Source organism: Castor canadensis, chromosome 11, assembly GCF_047511655.1.
Source record: "Castor canadensis chromosome 11, mCasCan1.hap1v2, whole genome shotgun sequence".
Taxonomy (NCBI): domain Eukaryota; kingdom Metazoa; phylum Chordata; class Mammalia; order Rodentia; family Castoridae; genus Castor; species Castor canadensis.
The window spans coordinates 17,307,246-17,327,945 of record NC_133396.1 but is presented as its reverse complement, the minus strand read 5'-3'; the positions used below and the strand labels follow the sequence as shown (position 1 = coordinate 17,327,945).

At 49.5% G+C, this 20,700-nt stretch overlaps 1 protein-coding gene across 2 annotated transcripts; it reads left to right on the top strand.

Annotated features, from left to right (window-relative positions):
* Nucleotides 1–16,047: 16,047 nt before the first annotated feature.
* Nucleotides 16,048–20,511, top strand: Slc25a39 (solute carrier family 25 member 39). Of its 2 annotated transcripts, none has more exons than XM_020163841.2 (12): nt 16,048–16,187; nt 16,861–16,960; nt 17,095–17,154; nt 17,287–17,331; nt 17,606–17,715; nt 18,389–18,456; nt 18,599–18,723; nt 18,928–19,101; nt 19,378–19,487; nt 19,683–19,764; nt 19,841–19,921; nt 20,004–20,511. In XM_020163841.2, exons 2-12 carry the CDS (start codon nt 16,876–16,878, stop codon nt 20,117–20,119), a joined length of 1,056 nt encoding a protein of 351 aa, XP_020019430.1. In that variant the 5' UTR covers nt 16,048–16,187; nt 16,861–16,875; the 3' UTR covers nt 20,120–20,511. The 2 variants fall into 2 exon arrangements, with proteins under 2 accessions (XP_020019430.1, XP_020019422.1); XM_020163833.2 differs by having other exon boundaries at nt 17,582–17,715.
* The last annotated feature ends 189 nt before the right edge of the window (nt 20,512–20,700 follow it).

The window sequence follows — 20,700 nt, the reverse complement described above, 5'->3', positions numbered from 1 at the left end:
GCTTCAAATCTTGATCCTCTTGATCTCTGCTTCCTGAGTAGCTAGGATTACAGGCGCAAGCTCCCAGCTCCCAGCTGAAATGCTCACTTCGCCTCTTCCCTTGGTGTGCCCGTTGTGTAATATTTTTCCTTTCTCTGTTCTTCACAACTACTGATCTCTTTCTTTAGCATATCGGAGTAAGTGGCCAGAACTGTTGGAATCCCTGGAGTTGGGCCTCTGGCCTAGAACTCCTTGTTATACCACGTGCAAGGCAAGGGGACTGAAGAGCAGCTGGCACCTGGCACAAAGCTGGGCTGAGGGTGGGGGATGCCAAAGTGGACATGGCTTCCTAGTTTTAGTTGGCCCTGCCTTCTAGAAATTGCCATGGTGGGTGAGGGGAAAACTTTTTCCATGCAGAATAGATTAGCCAGTGACAAGAGCCAGTGCTCAGTGCCAAAGTGCCTGGTCCAGGCAGAGATGGGTGATGGGAGAGGGACCAGGAGGGAAGAGACGCTCCGGGAAGCTCATTGGAAGGCTTTGGAGGAAGGGCAGGGCTTGCTTTCAAAGAGTGGATGGAGCACCTTGAAGACAGAGGAACGCTTGATCTGAGGGCTGGGACAGGAGACAAATAGCTAAACACAGAGGCAGTGAGAGTCTTGGGTAAGCAAGGAGTGGCACAGTTGTGGAATTGGGTGGCAGGTTTCTTAGCTTGGAGATACAGAGGGCCCAAAAAGTGCATAGATTACTGCTGAGAATCTAGGATAATTCTGTACCCTAATGACATATTTGTGATATTTTCCTCCCTGGGTCTCCCAAGGCCAGGGAGTGTAGCTTGTATGCCCATTGAAATACACTTGCACTTGGATGGCTGAAATGGAACCATCATTTGAGCCCAGGAGTTTGAGGTGAGCCTGGGCAATATGGAAAGACCTTATATCAAGGGAGGGAGGGGCAGATGTAGTGGTACATGCCTGTAATCCCAGCTACTCAGGAGGCAGAGATGGGAGGATCTTGGTCTGAAGCTGCCCAGACCAAAAGCAGGAAACCATATCTGAAAACCAAACTAAAAGTGAAAGGACTTGGGGAAGGAGATGGCAAGTGATAGACTGCTTGCTTAGCACAATCCCCAGTATTGCAAAAAAAGGAAATAAAACATACACATTTTCTTGAAATGATAGGCAAATCCAGGAATGAACCTATTAGTCGTAACTAGTCATGAATAAAATACATTCAGAAAAGCCAACTCCCTTGGGTGACGGCAGCAGTTTCTGGAGACAGTCTGGGTTGCCACAACCTGGGGAGCAGGAAGGATGCTGGCCCCTGGTGGGTAGAGGACAACGATCTGCTCCATCTTTCAATGTACAGTCAACCCTGAGCAACAAAGAATCTTCCTGCCCAGCAGGCCAGCCATATGGAGGCTGCTATACAGGGTCACAACCCTTCTCTATGGAGGCAAAGTTGTCCTCACTCACAGCTAAGCCAGTGCCCTACCACTGAGCTACATCCTCAGCCCTTGGGTGATTTTTTGTTTGTTTGTTTGCTTTAAGACAGGGTCTTGCTATGTAGCCCAGGCTGGCCTTGAACTTGTGATCCCTCTGCCTCTGTTTCCAAGTAGCTTTGCTACTGACCATGCACTTTCTTTTTTTTTGTAGGGGACTGGGGTTTGAACTCAGGGCTTTGCACTTGCAAAGCAGGTGCTCTGCTACTTAAACCACACCTCCAGTTCTGACCATACACTTTTTTTTTTCAGTACTGGGGTTTGAACTTGGGACCTACACCTCGAGCCACTCCACCAGCCCTTTTTTTATGATGTTTTTTTCAAGATAGGGTTTGGAGAACTATTTGCCAGGGATGGCTTCAAACCACTATCCTCCTGATCTCTGCCTCCTGAGCAACTAGGATAAATGTTACCTTATTTCCCAACAACAGAAGATTATAGAAAGATCAGGGAGGTCTGGAGGCGTAGATGAGAGATAGAGCATTCGCCTAGCCGGTGTGAGGCCCTGGTTTGGTTTGATCCAGAAAGAGGAGGAGAGGGGAGGGGAGAGGAGGGGAGGGAAAAAAAAAAGATGGAAGAAGGAAGATGTGTCTGTTGAAGTTTCTAGAAGCAATCACTTCAAGTTTAGCAAAGATTAAAAACATTCAATAGGAAAAATGGCAAAAAACAGACTGAACAGCTTAGAATTTCTGCATCCTGGAGACATTGGTTGTAGAGGCCTGGATGCCTTTAGGCCATCACTTTTAAAGGACAGCAACTAACAGTCCAGGTCCAACCTGCAACATTCAGAAATGTTTGGCTCATGTGCACTTACTCTGGTTTCTGTGGCAAGAGGTATGAAATAGATTTCCTTTCTTTTTTCTTTTTTTTTTTTTTTTTGAGGTACTGGGGTTTGGTCTCAGGACCTGCACTTTGAGTCACTCCACCAGCCCCTTTATTTGTGATGGGTTTTTCAAGATAGGGTCTCTCAAACTATTTGCCTGGGCTGGCTTCGAACCGCAATCTTCCTGATCTCTGCCTCCTGAGGAGCTAGGATTACAGGTTTGAGCCACTGACACCAGGCCTGAAGTAGATTTCCTAGGAGCAATGACTTTGTGGCAGTTTAGTGGAGTGGGTACAGTTCCCTAAGGACTGTGGAATGTCTCCTACAGTCCCCAGGAATACCACACTGTCCTTCTCCCCACCCCACCCCCCACCAAAGTCAGGAATCTCTTCCACTGCTTTTTGCTTTTATAAACAGGAAGACTGAAGAGAAGCAAATTTCCAGCGTGGTAAAGAGATGTGAGATCAGAGGGCTGGTTCCTATTTGCCCTCTTCTCTGAGCCCTCCCAGTCCCCATTGGCCAGGCCTGTGGTTTCCAGGATCCATGGACTTTCCTGGCATGACCTTTCCTGATCCAGTTAGTACCTCAGCATGGCATGTGAAATCGTTGACCCCTTTTCCTTTCAGATTTGCTTACAAGGAAATGAATCATAGCCTGACATCCCCAGAGTGTTTTCTCCTCCTGCTCAAGTGCATCCCAGGTTCCCTGGTCCCTGGGCAAGTCAGCACTGCCCACCTGCAACCTCCAGTCACCTCTGCAAAGCCTGTCTGCTCCCTTCCTATTACTGTTGCCACAGTGCCCAGCTGCCTGGCCTGCTGCCTCACCCTCTCCCTGAGTGTCCTGGCCTTTGGCATAGCTCCAAGGTGGGCACTATGCCCTGATCCTCTACTGGCTGCCTAGGCTCTAGTGTGCAGTGTGCAGTAATGGGTGGTCACAGTGAAGAGGGATGGGCATGGAGCCACCACTCATCCTTTTAGGGATTTTTTTTTTTTTTGCAGTACTGGGGCTTGAACTCAGGACCTATACCTTGAGCCACTCCACGAGCCCTTTTTGTGTTTGTGCGTGTGTGTTAGGTATTTTCGAGATAGGGTTTCTCAGATTATTTGCTTGGGCTGGCTTTGAACTGCAATCCTTCTGATCCCTGCCTCTTGAGTAGCTAGGATTACAGGCATGAGCCACTGGCACCTAGCCCTTTTAGGGATTTTATATCTTCCTTTTTCCCTCCCTTCCTCTTTCTCCCCTCTTCTCCTTTCTGTCCCCCTTTCCTTTAGTATTTGTATTTGCTTTTTTGGGTGAGACTGGAGTTTGAATGCTTGCAAAGCAGGCTCTCTACTGCTTGAACCACATCTCCAGTCCATTTAGCTCTGGCTATTTTGTAGATGGGGGGGTCTCACAAACTATTTGTCCAGGCTGGCCTCAAATTGAGATCCTCCCGATTTTAGCCTCCCAAGTAGTAGGATTACAGGTGTGAGCCATCAGCACCCAGCTTTTTTTTTTTTTTCAGACAGGTCTCACTATGTAGCTAAGGCTGGCCTCGATACCACCATCCTCCTGCCTCCCATGCAGCTGCCTCCCAAAGCATGTTCTACCAAGTCCAGCTTTGTTCAATTTCAAATATGTAATTCAGTATAAATGCACTAAAAAGTCTCCTTGGTATGTCCTTGCCCCTCCCTGATTAACCCTTTACCTTGCTTTTCATGAAGACCTGTTTTCAGTTCCGTGACAATGTCTGTTCCCATTCCCTTCCAGCCATTTGCATCCATAAAGTTTGGGTTTACTCTTGGATTTTTGCCTTTAAATATGAATGAGGTCATACTGTACACTCTATTCTATGATTTGCTCTTTACATGTAACGGTGTGTTTTAGAGACGGTTCAATCCTACCAGTTTTTCTTTCCCTTTTTAAATAACTGCTTTAATGAAATGTACAGTCACACATTGCTTAATGACAGGATACAATCAGAAGTGCTTCAGTAAGGCAACTTCATCCTTCAAACTTCAGATGGTAGAGCACCTGCCTAGCAAGCAAGAGGTCCTGAGTTCAAATCCCAGTACTGCCAAAAAAAAAAAAACGAAAGAAAGAAAACATACACTCATAAAATGTACAATTCAGTGGTTATTAGTGTATCAACAGAGTGGTGCAGCCATTGCTGTAGTCAGCTTCAGAACATTTCATCAATCCAAAAGGCAGCGCCATACTGTTATCAGACACTCACTGTTCCCCCAACCCACCCCAGCCCCCGGCAACCACTGATCTACTTTTTATCTTTATAGATTTGCCTGTTTTGGATATTTCATGTAAATGAAGCTTTACAATATGTTGTAGTCTGTGGCTGGCTTCTTTTGTTTAGCATGTTTTCAAACTTTATCATTCAGCACATATCACTACTTTATTCCTTTTCATTGTCAAACAATATTCCGTTTGTAGATATACCATAATTTGCCTCATCATTCATCAAGGATGACATTTGGGTTGTTGCCATTTTTTGGCTGTTCACAATGCTGCTGTGAATATTCATATTCAAGTTTTTAGACTTATGTTTTCACTTCTCTTGGGCATATACATGGAAGTGAAATTCCTGGGCCATACAGAATTCCACATTCAACCCTCTTAATAACTCCCACCACCACAGCGTGAGGGTTTCAGTTTCTCCTCATCGTCACCAACCCTTCTTATTTTCTGTTATCATCTGTCTTTGTTATCATAGGCATCCTCATTTTTGTGTGTGTCTTTCTGTGTGTGCGTGGTGCTAGGAATTAAAGCCAGGGTGTCACACATGCCAGGGAAGTGTTCTACCCTGAGTCACACCCCCAGTCCCTATCCTAAATCTTTAGTGTGGGCTGGGAGGCTCACAACCCAGAAAAACTGACAGTATAACAGAAGTTCCAAGGCGGGCTGCTGGAGATTTCTCTCTTGCTTGGGGAGGTCCTTCTTTTTTGTTCTATTTGGGTCTTCTGCTGATTGGACGAGATCCACCCACATTACAGAGAACAATTTTTGCTTTATTCAGAATTCACTGATTTACATGTTAATCTCAGTGGACCTCGTGCTATCTGTCTGTAATCCCAGCCACCTGTAATCCCAGGAGGCTGAGACTGGAAGATCATGAGTTCTAGGTCAATTTGGGCTGAATAGAGAGACTCTGTGTTGAAAAGAAAAAAAAAAAGTAGAAATAAATGTTAATTTTATCGAAAAACATCATCAACATAGACACATAAAAGTAACCTTCCCAGTATCCTCTGTTTTTCTGGATTGTTTTGTTTCTTGTTGAGCTGTACAAACTGTTTCCAAATTCTGGACATTAAGCTTGTTACCAGCTATTTCCTCCGCCTGCCATTTGAGTTTTGGGGTGTTATGTCATCTGAAATCTATTGACCAATCTTTCCTTTGTGGCTTCTGCTTTTCTTCTTTCTTGCTTAAAAAGTTAAAAATATGGGCTGGGTAGCTCAGTGGCCCAGCACACTCTTAGCAAGTGCAAGGCCCTGGGTTCAATCTGTTACAAATATGTCCTGGACCACTTCCATTTCTGCTGCCCCAGGTGCTAGTACTGCCCGCACACCTGGATCCTGGCATGGTGAGGCTGTGGGGATGAAGCCACCCCTTCTTCTGCTCCTCCAGGTTACCCAACACTGCCTTCAGAGATGTCCCCCTGGACCAGGGCTGGCAGCTTTGTCTCCTTCCCACCTGCCACTGCTCTCAGCCTCCCTGTTCTTCCAACTGTCTTTCAAGGTTTCTTCATTTAGAAATTACTACTATGCCCCCAGAGAAGGGCTACAACTATCCCAGAGCAGGGGCGCCCCCCACTTCCCAGGGTCTTGGGTTGCTAGGTAATGAATGCCTAGTTCAGTTTCAATTGCCAGATTAAAAGGGAATTATTTCTTTACTTTCTTTTTTTTCTTTTGCAGTACTGGGGTTTGAACTCAGAGCCTACACCTTGAGCCAGTCCTCCAGCCCTTTTTTGTGCTGGGTTTTTTCAAGATAGGGTTTCTTGAACTATTTGCCTGGGCTGGCCTCGAACCTCGATTTTCCTCATCTCTGCCTCCTGAGTAGCTAGGATTACAGGCGTGAGCCACCGGTGCCCAGCATGAACTTTCTTTAGTATAAATATGTTCCATGTAATATTGGCACTTAAAAATGCACTTAGTAGAGCTGGGGCATGGCTCAAGTGGTAAAGTGTGTGAGGCCCTGAGTTCAAACCCCAGTATTACCAAAAAATTCACTGAGTATTTCTATTTGCTCCATTTGACCACCCTAGAAGTCTAAGGTTAGAGAGAGAGCACAAAACCAACTGCCCCCACCCCTCTAGCCCCTTCCTGCCTGAGTCATTCTATTGTGAGCAATTGTTGCCTCAGTTCCCCAGGCGCCTCCCATCCTCCCCTGGCACCTGACTGACCGCTGCCTGATGGCCTCAGCCTGGGAGCAAGAAGGTAGGATGAGTCATAACCTGGAGGCCTAGCTTGCCAGAGGAGACCCCGCCCCCACTGCATGAGTTCATGGAGTCACACAGTCACCCATCCTTTCTGGACTTCTCAATGGTGGGGGAGGGAAGAGGGACAGAGACCAGAAAATCTGGCCAGGACCAGGATTGTGGGGGCAGGTACTTAGGGCTGGGAGATTTCAACTCTTTCAGAAAGCTAGCCTGCAAGGGAATTGGTGTTTGGTGTTCTCCCACTTCCCAGGAGAGGAGTACTGAGACTCCAGCCAAGGCCTGGAGGGCTCATGAGGTTCAAAGTACCCACATCAGGGTTCTGAGTGGAGGCAGGGCCAGCTTGACCAGACATGACCAGAGCCTGTAATGACAGGGGTCTATGTTTGTTTAAATGCTGTCCTGTTAGTCTTGAAATTGTTTTTATTGGATGTGTGCGTGTGTGTGTGTGTGTGTGTGTGTGTGTGTGTGTGTGTGTTAGTGAGGTTTGAACTCAGGGCAGGTACTCTACCACTTGAGCCATGCCCCCAGCCCTTTTTGCATTATTTTGCAGACTCTCCCTTTTGCCAGACTGGCCTGGACCATAAGCCTCCCATCTCTGTCTCCTGCAGAGCTGGAATTCCAGGTGTGTATCATCATGGTTGCCAAGTGAAAAGCAGTAGGCATTTTTTAGTTCAAGAAGGAGCTGGGATTCATACCCAGTTCTCCAGAAGACCCCTGTGCTCTTCGACTCTCTGTTGCGGTAACAAAACACATGAGATTAAAAACTCAGGAGGGAAAGACTTGTTTGGCTAAGAGGTTTCCGTCCATGGTTGGCTGCTCCATTGCTTTGGGGCTGAGGTGAGGCAGAATATCATGGCAGGGTGTGTGGTGGAGCAGAATGGTCACCTCATGGCATCTGGGGAGCAGAGAAGGCAGGAAAGAGGAAGGATGCAGGCACAAGATGTACCCTTTAAAGGCATGCCCCCACACCTGCTTCCTCCAACCAGGCCCCACCTCTAACTAACCCATTCAGCTACAAACCCACCAATGCATTGAACGATTGGTGAAGTTAGCACCCTCTTGATCTAGTCACCTCAATAGTAACATTAGTTGGGGGACCAAGCCTTCAACACTGAGCCCTTTGTGGTGTACTTCATATCCAAACCACAAGAACCCCCAAACTGGACATGAGCCCTTGCTCCCCTGTCTCCTTCAGACACTGCAGAACACAGAGTGCCTTTGCGTGACAGTGTTCCTCTTCAGGAAGAAAGAGAAACCAGAACTGGTGGTGGGCGCCCTAAGCTCAGGGCAGCTGGTGGAGGGGAAGCAGGAACAGGCTAGAGGCTAGAGGCTCAGGTTAGAGGCTGCATCGGTGTATTTGGACACTGAAGTCAGGATACTGGTGTTCCTGTCCCCCTAGCACAAGCCATAAACTTGTTTGTGCTAGGCAAGTGACTTCCCTGTTTTGTTTGCTTTCTATATTACTGGGTTTTTATTTATTTATTTTTTTCGGTACTGGGGTTTGAACTCAGGGCCTTCATCTTGAGCCACTCCACCAGCCCTTTATTGTGATGAGGTTTTTTCAAGATAGGGTCTCATGAGCTATGTGCCCGGGGCTGGCTTTGAACCATGATCCTCCTGATCTCTGCCTCCTGAGTAGCTGGAATTACAGGCGTGAGCCACAGACCGGCTTTATATTACTGTTTTGAACAAAGTAAGGGCTCGGGGCAGGGGGTGTGACTCAGTGGTAGAGTGCTTGCCAAATATTTTTTTAAATATCATAACCCAAAGTAGAGCTCTTACCCTTCCCTACCCAGCAGGCAGGTGTCAAAGGACAGGAGTCATGTCTTCCCCAAAAGCATGGGTTGGGCTGGGATCAGCCAGCCCAAGCTCTTCACCATCTGTTTCACCTGGCCTCAGCTGGGCCCCTCACCAGCTGGGTGACTTGGGCTCGTTTCTTTGACCCTAAATGCCTTCTGCCTTCATCCATGAAATGGGGTAATGCCTACCTCCCCAGTGGTCAGGACTGAGTGTGGTAAAATGCCTGGCATCTAGAAATTTCCTCAATTGTCTCACTTCCCTCAACATCACATTGATGGTTAAAAGAACTTTCACAAACAAATTGCATTTATTTAGGACAAAGGAGTTTTCTGATTAAACTCTACCTAATCGGTAATATAAAAACTGATCACTTGCTGGGCCAGTAACTCACACCTGTAATCCTAGCCACTCAGGAGGCAGAGATCAGGAGGATTGTAGTTCGAAGCCAGTCCAGGCAAATAGTTCTGGAGACCCTATCTCAAAAAAACTCATCACAAAAAAGGCCTGGTAGAATGGCTCAAGGTGTAGACCCTGAGTTCAAACCCTAGTATCCAAAAATAAAAAGCTGATCTCATGAAAAAACTGGAAAGAAAAAAAGCCAAAAACCTGACCAATCAAAACGCAGGGACTCAGGTGCGCCAATCTCTCTTGGACTTGAGGTGGTTCCTGCACAACTTGTGGACTCTAGGTTTGGAGCCTGGCCATTGTCAAGAGCAGCAAGCCACTGCTTGGGGAGTGGAAAAGAAAAGGTGTGGATGGTGGGTCCCGTGGACTCACTGACTGTGGGGCTGGGAACTGATGAGCCCAGAGCTGGAAGCAGCAGAGTAGAGAGCATCAGGGTGAGGTTTGAGCATCTGTACGGCATCACTTTCGTCCTCCTAGCAACTCTGCCTAGCACTAAGCACCATGTCACAGTACCTGAGTCCAAGTTGGCCAGGTCCTGGAGCTTCAGCCTGCATCCTGAGGCTCTGCTGGGTGCTGGTAGTAGCTTGGCTTATGTGGCATACCTTTCCTCCCCACCCACCATTTCAGGGCTGGGAGGTAGCTGTTCCCAGGGACTTGGAGAGGCCATGTAAGTCCTCCTGATTCAGTTTTTTTTGTCTGTAAAATGGGCACCCAGCAACCCTCGTCATAGTCATATGAGGCTCAGATGTGAAGAAATCTTGTAAACTGGCACACTAAAAACAGGAAGAATTCTTGTTCAGGATATCAAAGGGCTCCTCTGCTTAACCTGGTGACCTGTCTCTGATGCAATGGGCCAGAGGCCAGAACAGAAAGCCACCTGCCCAGACATCTCAGTATCCTCTGCAGGAGCCCAAAGAGGAGCAGAGAAGAGGCAGCTGCAAGTTGGTGGGAAGGGAGCAGGAGCTGCCCACTGGGGGCAACATTTACAAACCCCCTCCACACACCGCATCTCTCAACTTAAAACCTCAGCATCCCTCAGAAGGAAGTAGGGCCAGGAGGATCATTCTTTCCATTTTAAAGATGAAGAACTAAACCAGGACGGGTGTTGCACACAAGTTATCCCAGCACTTGGGAGGCAGAGGCAGGAGACTGCCAGTTTGAGGCCAGCCTGGGCTACATAGGGAGACCTTGTCTCAAATAACCAAAAGACAAATAAATAAAGATGAAGAAACTGAGGCCCAGAAAGTAGACAAGTTCCCCCACAAATTGGCAGAGAAATCAGTCCTCAAATGTGCATCAGAGAACATTCATCCACCTCCTGGTAGGATGACTGCTGGCATACCTGATTTTGGTGGGGTTTTTTTTGTTGTTGTTTGTTTGTTTTTCAGTGCTAGGGTTTGAAATCAGGGCCTACACCCTTAGCCACTCCACTAGCCCTTTTTTGTGAAGGGTTTTTTCCCAGCTAGGGTCTTGCGAACTATTTCCCCGGGCTGGCTTCAAACAGTGATTCCTCCAGATCTCTGCCTCCTGTGTAGCTAGAATTACAGTTTGTGAGCTGCTGGCACCCAGCTTGATTATGGTGTTTTTGAAAAGCAATTTCAACTCATTGAAATTTATACCATGCTAGCCTTTATCCTAAGTTCTCCTTTAACCTTTAACACAACCCTTGGAGGCCGGTACAATTATTATTCCTATGACTCAACTGTTCTGGTGTGGTGGCCAACTTACCCCAGGCCTTCTTTGCTGAAGCCTTGTTTGTCACAGAATGTCCTCTGAAAGGGAACTGTGAAGCAGGCCTACAATCCCAATATTCAGGAAGCTGACGGAGAGGATCTGGAGTTTGAGGCTAACCTGGACTACACAGTGAGACCCTTTCTCAAAAGCAACAGAAAAAGAGACCTGCTAACACCACGCACTACTAAGCCAGAATGTGCAGTCCCTGTGAAATAGGTAGCCAGGTACAAAGTTAGAAACAACACAAAGGGGCCAGATGGGTGCAGCACCACATCTGGGTAATTTTGCCAAACATCTACTCCTGAAATAATGGCTAACTACAGTTGAGGCTACTTCTTGCTGTAGCCGTCAACAGTTCCCAGCAGTGACCCAGCAGAGACTTTCCTAACTCTAGATGTTATCCAGAGGCCTCATTTCATCTCATTATAGCTGTGGTTTCAATGCACACATCTTCCCTCAAATCGCCACGTTGGCTCTCAGGACACCTTATTAGGTAAAAGCCTGCTTTTGATAAAACCTGTTTCCTGGCTTTCCTCTGATTATCATCAATGAAATTCATAGGTAATATCATTTTCCTACACATAACAGTTTTTGAAATTAGAATAAAGTCCAAGCTGTAATATAAATGAAAAAGACAAATCCTACTCTTTCCGAGGATCACATGGTGGTTTTATTCCTAGAAAACTCAAAGTATACTAAAGGTATTTTAAAAAGTTGTGGGAGCCGGGCGCTGGTGGTTCACGCCTATAATCCTAGCTACTTGGGAGGCTGAGATCAGGAGGATCACAGTTCACGGGCAGCCCAGGAAAATAATTCATGAGACCCCCATCTCTAAAAATAATCAGAGCAAAATGGACTGGAGGTGTGGCTCAAGTGGTAGAGCACCTGCTTTGCAAGCATGAAGTCCTGAGTTAAAACCCCAGGTTCACAAAAAAAAAAAAAAAAAAAAGATGTGGGTAACAAAAGAGTTGACTTCTAGGTCTGAGTATTACAAACAAGTTTCTCACATGAGTGCCCAGAAAGAGGAAAGTTGAGAGATGAGTGATATGTTCTTTTTCCTTTGACAGTACTGGGGTTTGAACTCAGGGCCCTGTACTGGCTAGGCAGGTGTGCCTAGTGTTCTTAGTGAAGTTCCTTGTTATGTCAGAATGTCCTATATTTTACAGGATATTTACCTGTCTGACCTACCATCTATCAAATGCCAGAAGCCCCAGTCCTGGGACAACCAAAAATAGCAATAACCTCATAAATTCCAAAGATGTCCCCTAGGGGGCGATGGCACTCCTGTTGGGAGCGGCTGTCCAGTTCCCTGCTGTTTAACTGTCTTTGAGATTGTTTTACATTGAGGCACAGAAATGTCACCTGCCTCCTTTGGAGGCTGTGTGGCACTCATTGCACAGAGATGCAGTTCCTCTCCAGAGACACTCTGCTGTTATAAACAATGAGGACAGCTAACTTTGCGTATCAGTTTACACTTGCATGAGCAGAGAAATTCTTAGAAGTGGCCTGGCTAGCTCAAGGGTTTAGGCATTAGAATTTTGATAGTTATATATGGCCCCAAACCTCCTTCCATAGCACAAGTCCATTAATCCAGTCCCCTGGCAGAGTAGAGCTCTGGCAGCCAGGGCCGGGGGGAGGGGGGTGTCTTAGCCAAGGCCCTTCCCTTCTCGGGGGGGCCCTGCCTCCTTAGCCCACACCCAGGGCTCCTTGGTGTCCAGCAACTCCCAATCCACTTTCTCAGGCCATGGGACGTGTCTCTGTGTGTGTGTGTGTGTGTGTGTGTGTGTGTCCCCTTTCCCCAGCTGAGCTGATCTGGGTGATTACATTTGTATTTATTTACTTATTTGTTTTGTGGTGCTGGGGATCAAACCCTGGGCTTTGCACATATCAGGCATGTGCTCCACCACTGAGCTCCACCACCAGCCCTATATTTGTTTTTAAATATATATTTGTTTTTAAATCTTCAAAGTAAAGACAGCTTTGCATTTTTCTGATTCTATAAGTAACATGTGAGTATTTAGGGGGTATCATTTTCCCTATCAACTTTTTATTTTAAAAATTTCAGAAAAGTTGCAAGAACAGGACAGCGAGTACACATAGGCCATTGGCTTTGAGACTTCGTTGCACTTCATTAACTTCTAAACACTGCAGTGCCTGTGGCCTAACAACAAGGAAGGTCTCCACAAGCCATAGGAGGAGCACCACACTCCAGAAATTCAACACTGGTGATGTGACATTGCCCATGCACACCTTGCTTACATTCGTCCACTTGTCCCAGTGAACACTTCTATGGTCTGCCACCCCCTTTCCACCCTCAGAATTCAAAACTCAGGCTTTGTATTTGGCAGTGGGCCTGGAATTTGGATTTTTCCTTGGATGGGAGGAGGGAGATGGAGCTCAGGGCTCAACAGCAGCCTCTAGAAGGTTCCTCAACATAGGGATAGTGCTGGCGTTGAACTCAGAGATGCTGCTCCACCCACAAATGTCTTCTTAGGCCCTGGGGTGCAAGCTGGAGGGCTCCCTGCCCCTGCTCCAGGGCTCACCCTGGAGGAACTCTGCCTCATGATAACCAGCTCCTTGGGAAACAGGCAGGACTTGTCCATCAGTCCCCACAGGACTTCCACCCCTGCTGCTGGAAGTACTTCCTCCCCCTTTACAGTTGAAAGGAGGAATTTTTCCAGGCATGGTGGCTCACATATGTAATCCCAGCAATCAGAAAGCAGAGGCAGAACCATTCATTGACTCTTCAGGTAATTTTCATGTAGTTTAGAGTCTGTAAGCTTGGCAGGACATAATGACATTGTCTTTATTTTCAGGGGAAGAAACTGTAGCAACATTACTTTTTTTAAAGCAACAAATCTTGAAGGCCTCCTAGCTAAGAGCACTGAAAGAAGGAAACCAGAAATGGAATGGGAGCCCTTCACATGACCGTTGGGGAAACTGAGGCTCACAGGTCACAATGTTTAATTTCCTTGCTGTGCTATTTTGCTCCTCACACTTGCATATTGGAGGGGGAGGTGGGACCAGAACCAGGAATTTTCTGTCCTGGAGGCAATTAATAATAGTAGCAGTAACGGCAGTGGCCATTGAGTGCTGGCCACAGCCAGCCAGGGCTCTAAGCACCTCACAGATATCAGCTCCCTAGTCTGCAAATAATCCCTTCACAGCAGGTTCACTGTCACCATCAGCTCCTTTTACCCCAGGGAAACTAAGGTTTATGGGAGTTAAGATACATCTAAAGATTGGGCCAGCTATTCTCCAATTTGCCATCCTCCTGCCTTGGTCTCCCAAATGCTGGGATTAAAGGCCCCTGTTCAGGAGCAAGTCCTAGCCCATGCAAGTGGTATTTCAGGAGCAGAATGACCTAAGAACCAGTTCTTTGGAGTGACCTCAGGGGACTCAGTTTTCTCATCTGTAAAATGAGAAAGCTGTGAGTTGGGTACTACTGGCTTGTAGCTGTAATCCTAGCTACTTGAGAGGCCAAGATCAAGAGGATCATGGTTCAAGAGCAGCCTGGGCAAATAGTTCCCAAGACCCCATCTCCAAAATAACTAGAACAAAATGGCCTGCTTTGCAAGTGCAAAGCTCTGAACTCAAACCCCAGACTCACTAAAAAAAAAAAAAACCAAACCAAAAACGCTGTAGTGTGTATGTGTGTGTGAAAGAGTGAGTTCTGTACCACCAGGAAAGTATTAACACACAATATACAAGACCCTCAGTTTCCTGCTCTGTAAAATAGGGAGAATAATGTCTTGGCTGCTGGCTGTGAAACTGTTTGGTAAACCATTAACTAAGAAGTTGTAAAGGACCTTAATGGGGGCTGGGTTCTTGCCTTAGCCGAGTTTATGAAATGATTTGTGTCATTTCTTTCAGTTGGGAATGGGGAAGAGATGGAAAGGACGACTTCCCTTGAAACATTTTGACCAGGGGCTACTTATCTGGGCACAGATTACATTCACTCCGCCCCCAAACTGGGTTTCCGAGAGGGAGCCACAAGACTTAGTCTTAGGGAAAGCGTACGGTTGGCCCTTTGGCATCCACGTGCTAACGGGGATGGCTGGGCGGCTCCAGCGCCGTTTGCAACCAGTTGGGGACTGAGGGGCGGGGAAGGTAGTGACGTCAAAGTCAAGGCCTCCTTTCCTTAAAGGCGCAGGCTCGCACCTGGTGTTCATTTTTCAGTATTAGGATAAATAATAATAGCGTAAACGTTTTAAAGGTGAGGTGTATGATGGTGGGGTCTCAGGTTGGGGAGAGAACTGTGTCTTCCTAAGAAACCGGCTCAAAGAGGTCGACGTTGGTGACCTCCAGTCACCTGGGGTATCAGTATGGTGCAGGGTGGCAGTTCGCACCTGACGGTTCGAATTCCTGCTCTTACCTTTGAGCCTCAATTTCATCTTCTGTAAAATGGGGGTCTTTTTCAGCAATAAACTTAAAAAGTTTTGAGCCAAGTGTGGTGGTGACCAACTGTAATCCTAGCTACTGGGAAGGCAGACGGGATCATCAGAGGCCTGCCCGGGGAAAAGGCAAAAAAAAAAAAAAAAGACTGGGGGCGTGACTTTGGCAGAACCTTGTCTAGCAAGCGCAAAACCCCAGGTTTTTTGGTTTTTAAAGAAATGGTTTTGAGCATCGGAATAAATAATGGTGTGAAAAGAGCTACAAAAATATCGGTTTCCTACTTCTCTATTCGATGTTGTCATGGGGTGCACGAGGAATTCCAAGTCCAGAGTGGTGTTACAACTTGCCCAGGGTTTCACGGAGGTGGGACCTGGATCTCCGGGCGCCGGGAGGATGCCTGGCGCAGGCTTTGGCTGATTTAACGCAGCTGCCTCACCCATAGGTGTTCTGCAGTTTATAATGCGGGTTTGGGGTTGCAGCCTTGTTTCGTCATTTGTTAAGTGGGGGTGATGCTCATTCTTCCCAGATACTGTCACCATGAAGTTGTAAAACTTCAACAGGGAGCCCAGCAGACAAACGTTTGGCATTACTGTTTGGTCCTCTGGCGACCTTGAACAACAGATTGTCGCCGCCGCCTCGCAGATGGGGACCCTGAGAACAAGGCGGATGGTACGAAACCCGCACCGTCCGCAAAGTTCCTGCGAGCGCTGGGATTGCTGGAGCAGCGCCCCACCAGGGTGCTGGCGGGGTGGGGCTTGTGAAAACTCGCTGTCAAGGGCGGTACTGCAGCCAGTGGAGACCGCGACCTTGACCTGCAGGCTTCCTGGAGCTCGCGGCAGGAGTGGAACCCGCTCACGTGGCCGCGGCGCAGGGGCGGGGCTACGGCAGATGGTGGGGGGGGTGGAGAGACGGCGAGTGGGCGGGGCCCGTGGTACTCCGGGCGCGGGACCAGTTGGCCCGCGGGGCGGTGCTTAGAAGCCGTGTGGGGGCGGAGCCAACTCCGCCGCTTTCTCTGTCGGCCTAGGTGCGCGGCGGGCGCGCGCGGACCCAGCACCGGCCGCGGACCCGCTATGGGCCCGCCCGGCCCCTGGCGCCGCGCTGCGCGAGCACCGGCTTAAAGTCAGGTGGGCGGACCACGGCAGGGGCAAACCTGCGCGCTGACTGGGGGCGGAGGCAGGAGGGGATCTCTGAGGGTCCCCTGAGCTCCTGAACCGGGGCTGGGGACCCAGGGTGGCGTGCCGTGGTCGGCCTAACTGGGTTCTCTACGCTAGGCCTAGGCAAGGGAGTGTCGATGAGAGTCGGGAAGAGATCTCGCCTCTTTGTCCCTCCTTTTGGCCGTGTCGGCTGAGCCCCGGCTTGGATTTTGGGGAGAGACGTCAGGGATAATGTCCTCCCATCCGGGCCTGTCCCGTCGGTCCCCGGAGGCAGAGTGCGGGGAAGGGCCGGGCACCCCAGCCTTTAGTCCCAGGAAGACGGATGGACCCTTCTCTCCCTCATCAGATTTGTTTACTTCTATGCCTGGCTCCACCACTCCTCGCTCGGAACTCGGGGGCCCAGGGAGACAGCTCAGGTGTTTTAATCTTTAGGTCACTAGGGCCCAACCTGGCGGCTGTACTTAGGAGATGCATAGTAAGCACGTGTGGTGTGGATCAATGGGTGATCAGTCCGAATTACTCCTGCAGTGGCCTGAGCATTAGTTTCCCTATTGGGAAAGTAGCAGTGGGAGTGAGCATCTGGCTAAAGTCCACTTTCCTCTGAGGCCTATCTCATCCATTTGACTTGAGGTTTGTTTTTCAGGATTGAAGCTCCAGAATGGCTGACCAGGACCCTGGGGGCATTAGCCCCCTTCAGCAAATGGTGGCCTCAGGGGCTGGGGCTGTGGTCACTTCGCTCTTCAGTAAGACCTGGGGAGGTGGAGTGTGGGCAACTGGGGATGGGGGCAGACCAAAGTATTGGAGGCAGCTTTTTCCTGGGGTGGGGTGGGTAGGGAAGGGTCCTGCAAGGAGCCTTCAGACCTGCCTTCTCCTCTAGTGACACCCTTGGATGTGGTGAAGGTCCGCCTGCAGTCTCAGCGCCCCTCCATAGCCAGCGGTGAGTACCTGAACCTGGAGCCAAATTAGGGGGGGTGGGTACCTGGCCAAAACTAGGATCTCTCAGAGATGGGGTTCCTGGGGTGTGTGTGAGGGGGGCTCTCCTGACTTCAGGGGCTGCCTTGTATTTCAGAGCTGACACCTTCCTCCAGATTCTGGAGCTTCTCTTACACCAAATGTGAGTGACCCAAGTCTCAGGGAATCTGGGAGGGTCCAGGGTGAGAGTGGTCCCTTGTTCTCTGGGCACCTGTTGGCCCCATAGTTGTGGGTAGCACATAATTTGAGATCACATGAACCAGCTCTCTGTCCTACACAAAAATATCCACATAGACATCCCAGCCTCTGTTGGCCCTCCAGGTTTGGGGACTTGCCACCTACCAGGAAGATTCCAGGTTCAGTCATCTTAATACCCTCCTTCCCTTCCACAGCACCCTCCTCTCTCCAATCCACAGGGAAGTGTCTCCTATACTGCAATGGTGTCCTGGAGCCCCTGTACCTGTGCCCAAATGGTACCCGCTGTGCCACCTGGTTTCAAGATCCTACCCGATTCACTGGCACTTTGGTGAGAATCAGTGTAGATGTTCCAGAGGGACTCGGTCGGTCTGGTTGGGCAGCAGGCCTGAGAAAGAATAAGTAGTGCAGAACAGGAAGAGGCAGCCAGAGCAATCAGTTCAGGAAGAGCTTCCCAGGGAGGTAGTGCCTCACTGAGGTTTTTGTTTGTTTGATACTAGGGATCGAAACCAGACCTTAACATGGGTTATATGAGTGGTACATCAGTCATCTACATCCCCTGCCCTCCATGAGATTAGTTTGGGTTTTTTTTTTTTTTTTTCTCCTTGTGGTACTAGGCTCTGAACTCAGGGCCTCACACTTGCTAGGCAGGTGCTCCAGCACTTGAGCCACTCTGCCAGCCCTGTTTTGTGTTGGATATTTTCAAGATAGGGACTCACAAACTATTTCCCTGGGCTGACTTCAAACTACGATCCTCCTGATCTCTACCTCTGGAGTAGCTAGGATTATAGGCATGAACCACCGGCACTCAGCTCCATGAGGTTTTGAAGGGTGATTAGGGTCACAGAGAGCCAAATGAGGGGCTGCCTGTGTGGAGGCCTGAGGGGCTAACTGCCACTCAACAGGACCCAGGACTGTGGGCAGAGGCAGAGAACATCCAGTCCCATTACATGCCTTGCTCATTTCCATCCTCTTACCCCCTGGGCTGGTGTGCCTTTGGTCAGGATGCTTTTGTGAAGATTGTGAGGCATGAGGGCACCAGGACCCTGTGGAGCGGCCTCCCTGCCACTCTGTGAGTAGCCCAGTCTTATGTGTTCCCTTTCCCTGCCTTTTGCTGATCCTTGTTCTCTGTTGACTGGGTGGGTGGGGCAGGGGACACATGAAAGGTTAGGGAGCCGTTGGCAGTCCCAGCCAGCCTTTGTGCACACTTCCAGGGTGATGACTGTGCCAGCTACTGCCATCTACTTCACTGCCTATGACCAGCTCAAGATCTTCCTGTGTGGTCGAGCCCTGACCTCTGACCTCTATGCACCCATGGTGGCTGGTGCACTGGCCCGCAGTGAGCACATCTCTAAGGCCCTCAATCTCCCCCTACCTCCCTCTGCCCCACTCCAGTCAGTCCTGGCTCCCAGCCCTAACCTCTGCCAGCCCCTGGGGGTGGGAGGATGTGTTAATCCCCCAGGCCTTGGTGCAGGAGCTCGGTGTTGCCATGAGGGTCCTGTGACCCACTTTGAACTCTCTTCCCAACCCTCCCCACCCCCAGTGGGCACTGTGACGGTGATCAGCCCCCTGGAACTGGTACGGACCAAGCTGCAGGCTCAACATGTGTCATACCGTGAGTTAGCCACCTGTGTCCAGGCTGCAGTGGCTCAGGGTGGATGGCGCTCACTGTGGCTGGGCTGGGGCCCAACAGCCCTTCGAGATGTGCCCTTCTCAGGTAGGCACCCAGGGTAAGGGAGCCCTGGCTGATGCACAAGGGGTCTGCATCCATCAAACCACTTAATTTGTCTGACCCTGGGGTTCCTTGCTTGTGAGGTGGGCCCAGCAGGGAGGGCATTTGGCTGGGTTTTTGTGAGCTAATTCCTGCAAAGGGCCTGTTACAGATCCTGGCATATAGCAGACAAGTAGGGCATGGTTGTCATTGGGAAATGAGAGCTCTGGGGCCTACCTCCCTGGTCTTCCTGTCTCTAATGTGTGTACCTCACTTCCCAAGCTCTATACTGGTTCAACTATGAGCTGGTGAAGAGCTGGCTGAATAGGCTCAGACCAAAGGACCAGACATCCGTGGGCATCAGTTTCGTGGCTGGTGGCATCTCAGGGACAGTGAGTTGACTAGATTGGGGGTGAGGGTTGGTGGAGATTCTAAGAGAAGAGTGCCCACACAGCAGTGCATCAGCAGTTTTCGGGAAGCTTGCTTGCTCGCCTTAGCCATCCATGGGAGCATTTTTCCCCAGCCCCGGGAGCCACCAGAGTGCCGAGAATAGGGTCCTGGGAATGAGCCCTCAACCTTCCCACCAGGTGGCTGCCATCCTGACTCTCCCTTTTGATGTGGTGAAGACACAGCGGCAGGTGGCACTGGGAGCAGTGGAGGCGATGAGAGGTGAGCTCAAAGCTGATGTAGTTGGGGGCAGGCAGGGGCCCAGCAAGGTCCGACTGAGCCAGGCTTGAATTTTCAGTGAAACCCCCACGTGTTGATTCTACCTGGCTGCTGCTGCGGAGAATTCGGGCTGAATCAGGCACCAGAGGACTCTTTGCAGGTGGGTGTCTGTCTGGGTGGGTGTGCATGCATGCTATGTGAACCTGTAACCCTGACCCCTGACCCCTCCCCTCCTGCTCCAGGTTTCCTCCCCAGGATCATCAAGGCTGCACCCTCTTGTGCCATCATGATCAGCACCTACGAGTTCGGCAAAAGCTTCTTCCAGAGGCTCAACCAGGAAAGGCCTCTGGGTCATTGAAAAGGTCCAGGAAACACCGCTGCTCTTCCACCAATGGGGCAGGAGGAGACCTCTGAGCCAAGTGCCTTTGCCTCATTACTGAGGAGGGGCCTCCCTTTCCTCCCTTTCCAGTCCCTTCTCCCTTCCCCTCCCCTCCCTTCCCTTTCCCTCTCTACGAAGAGCCCAGGTAGGGCCGCCCAGGCCTTTCTTAGATACAGCTTGTTTCCTGCTGCTCTCCTTCCCAAGATCATCTCTTTTCTACCCCCAAGTTCAAGACCAAATCTGATAACTGTCCCCTCTTTGTGTTTCCTTTGTGTTTGCTGTAGCAGGGCCCCAAGAAGCCAAGATCCCCTGGGCTGGGCTCAGTCTCCCCAGCCCTGTTAATTCTGTCTAAAGATGATGACCTGTGTGGAGCCTGTGACTGCAGTGTCTGGGTGTGGTGGTTGGAGGTGGCCTGAGGAGCCACATGCAGGGGAGGCCTGGGATAGTTTTGACTCCCCAGAGAGGGACCCCTGAAGAGACCCTGCCCAAGGTAGGGAGTACCAGGTCAAGTGAGGACCCAGTGTTGAGGGGGGTGATTAAGTTACCATCCCAGTAGTGAG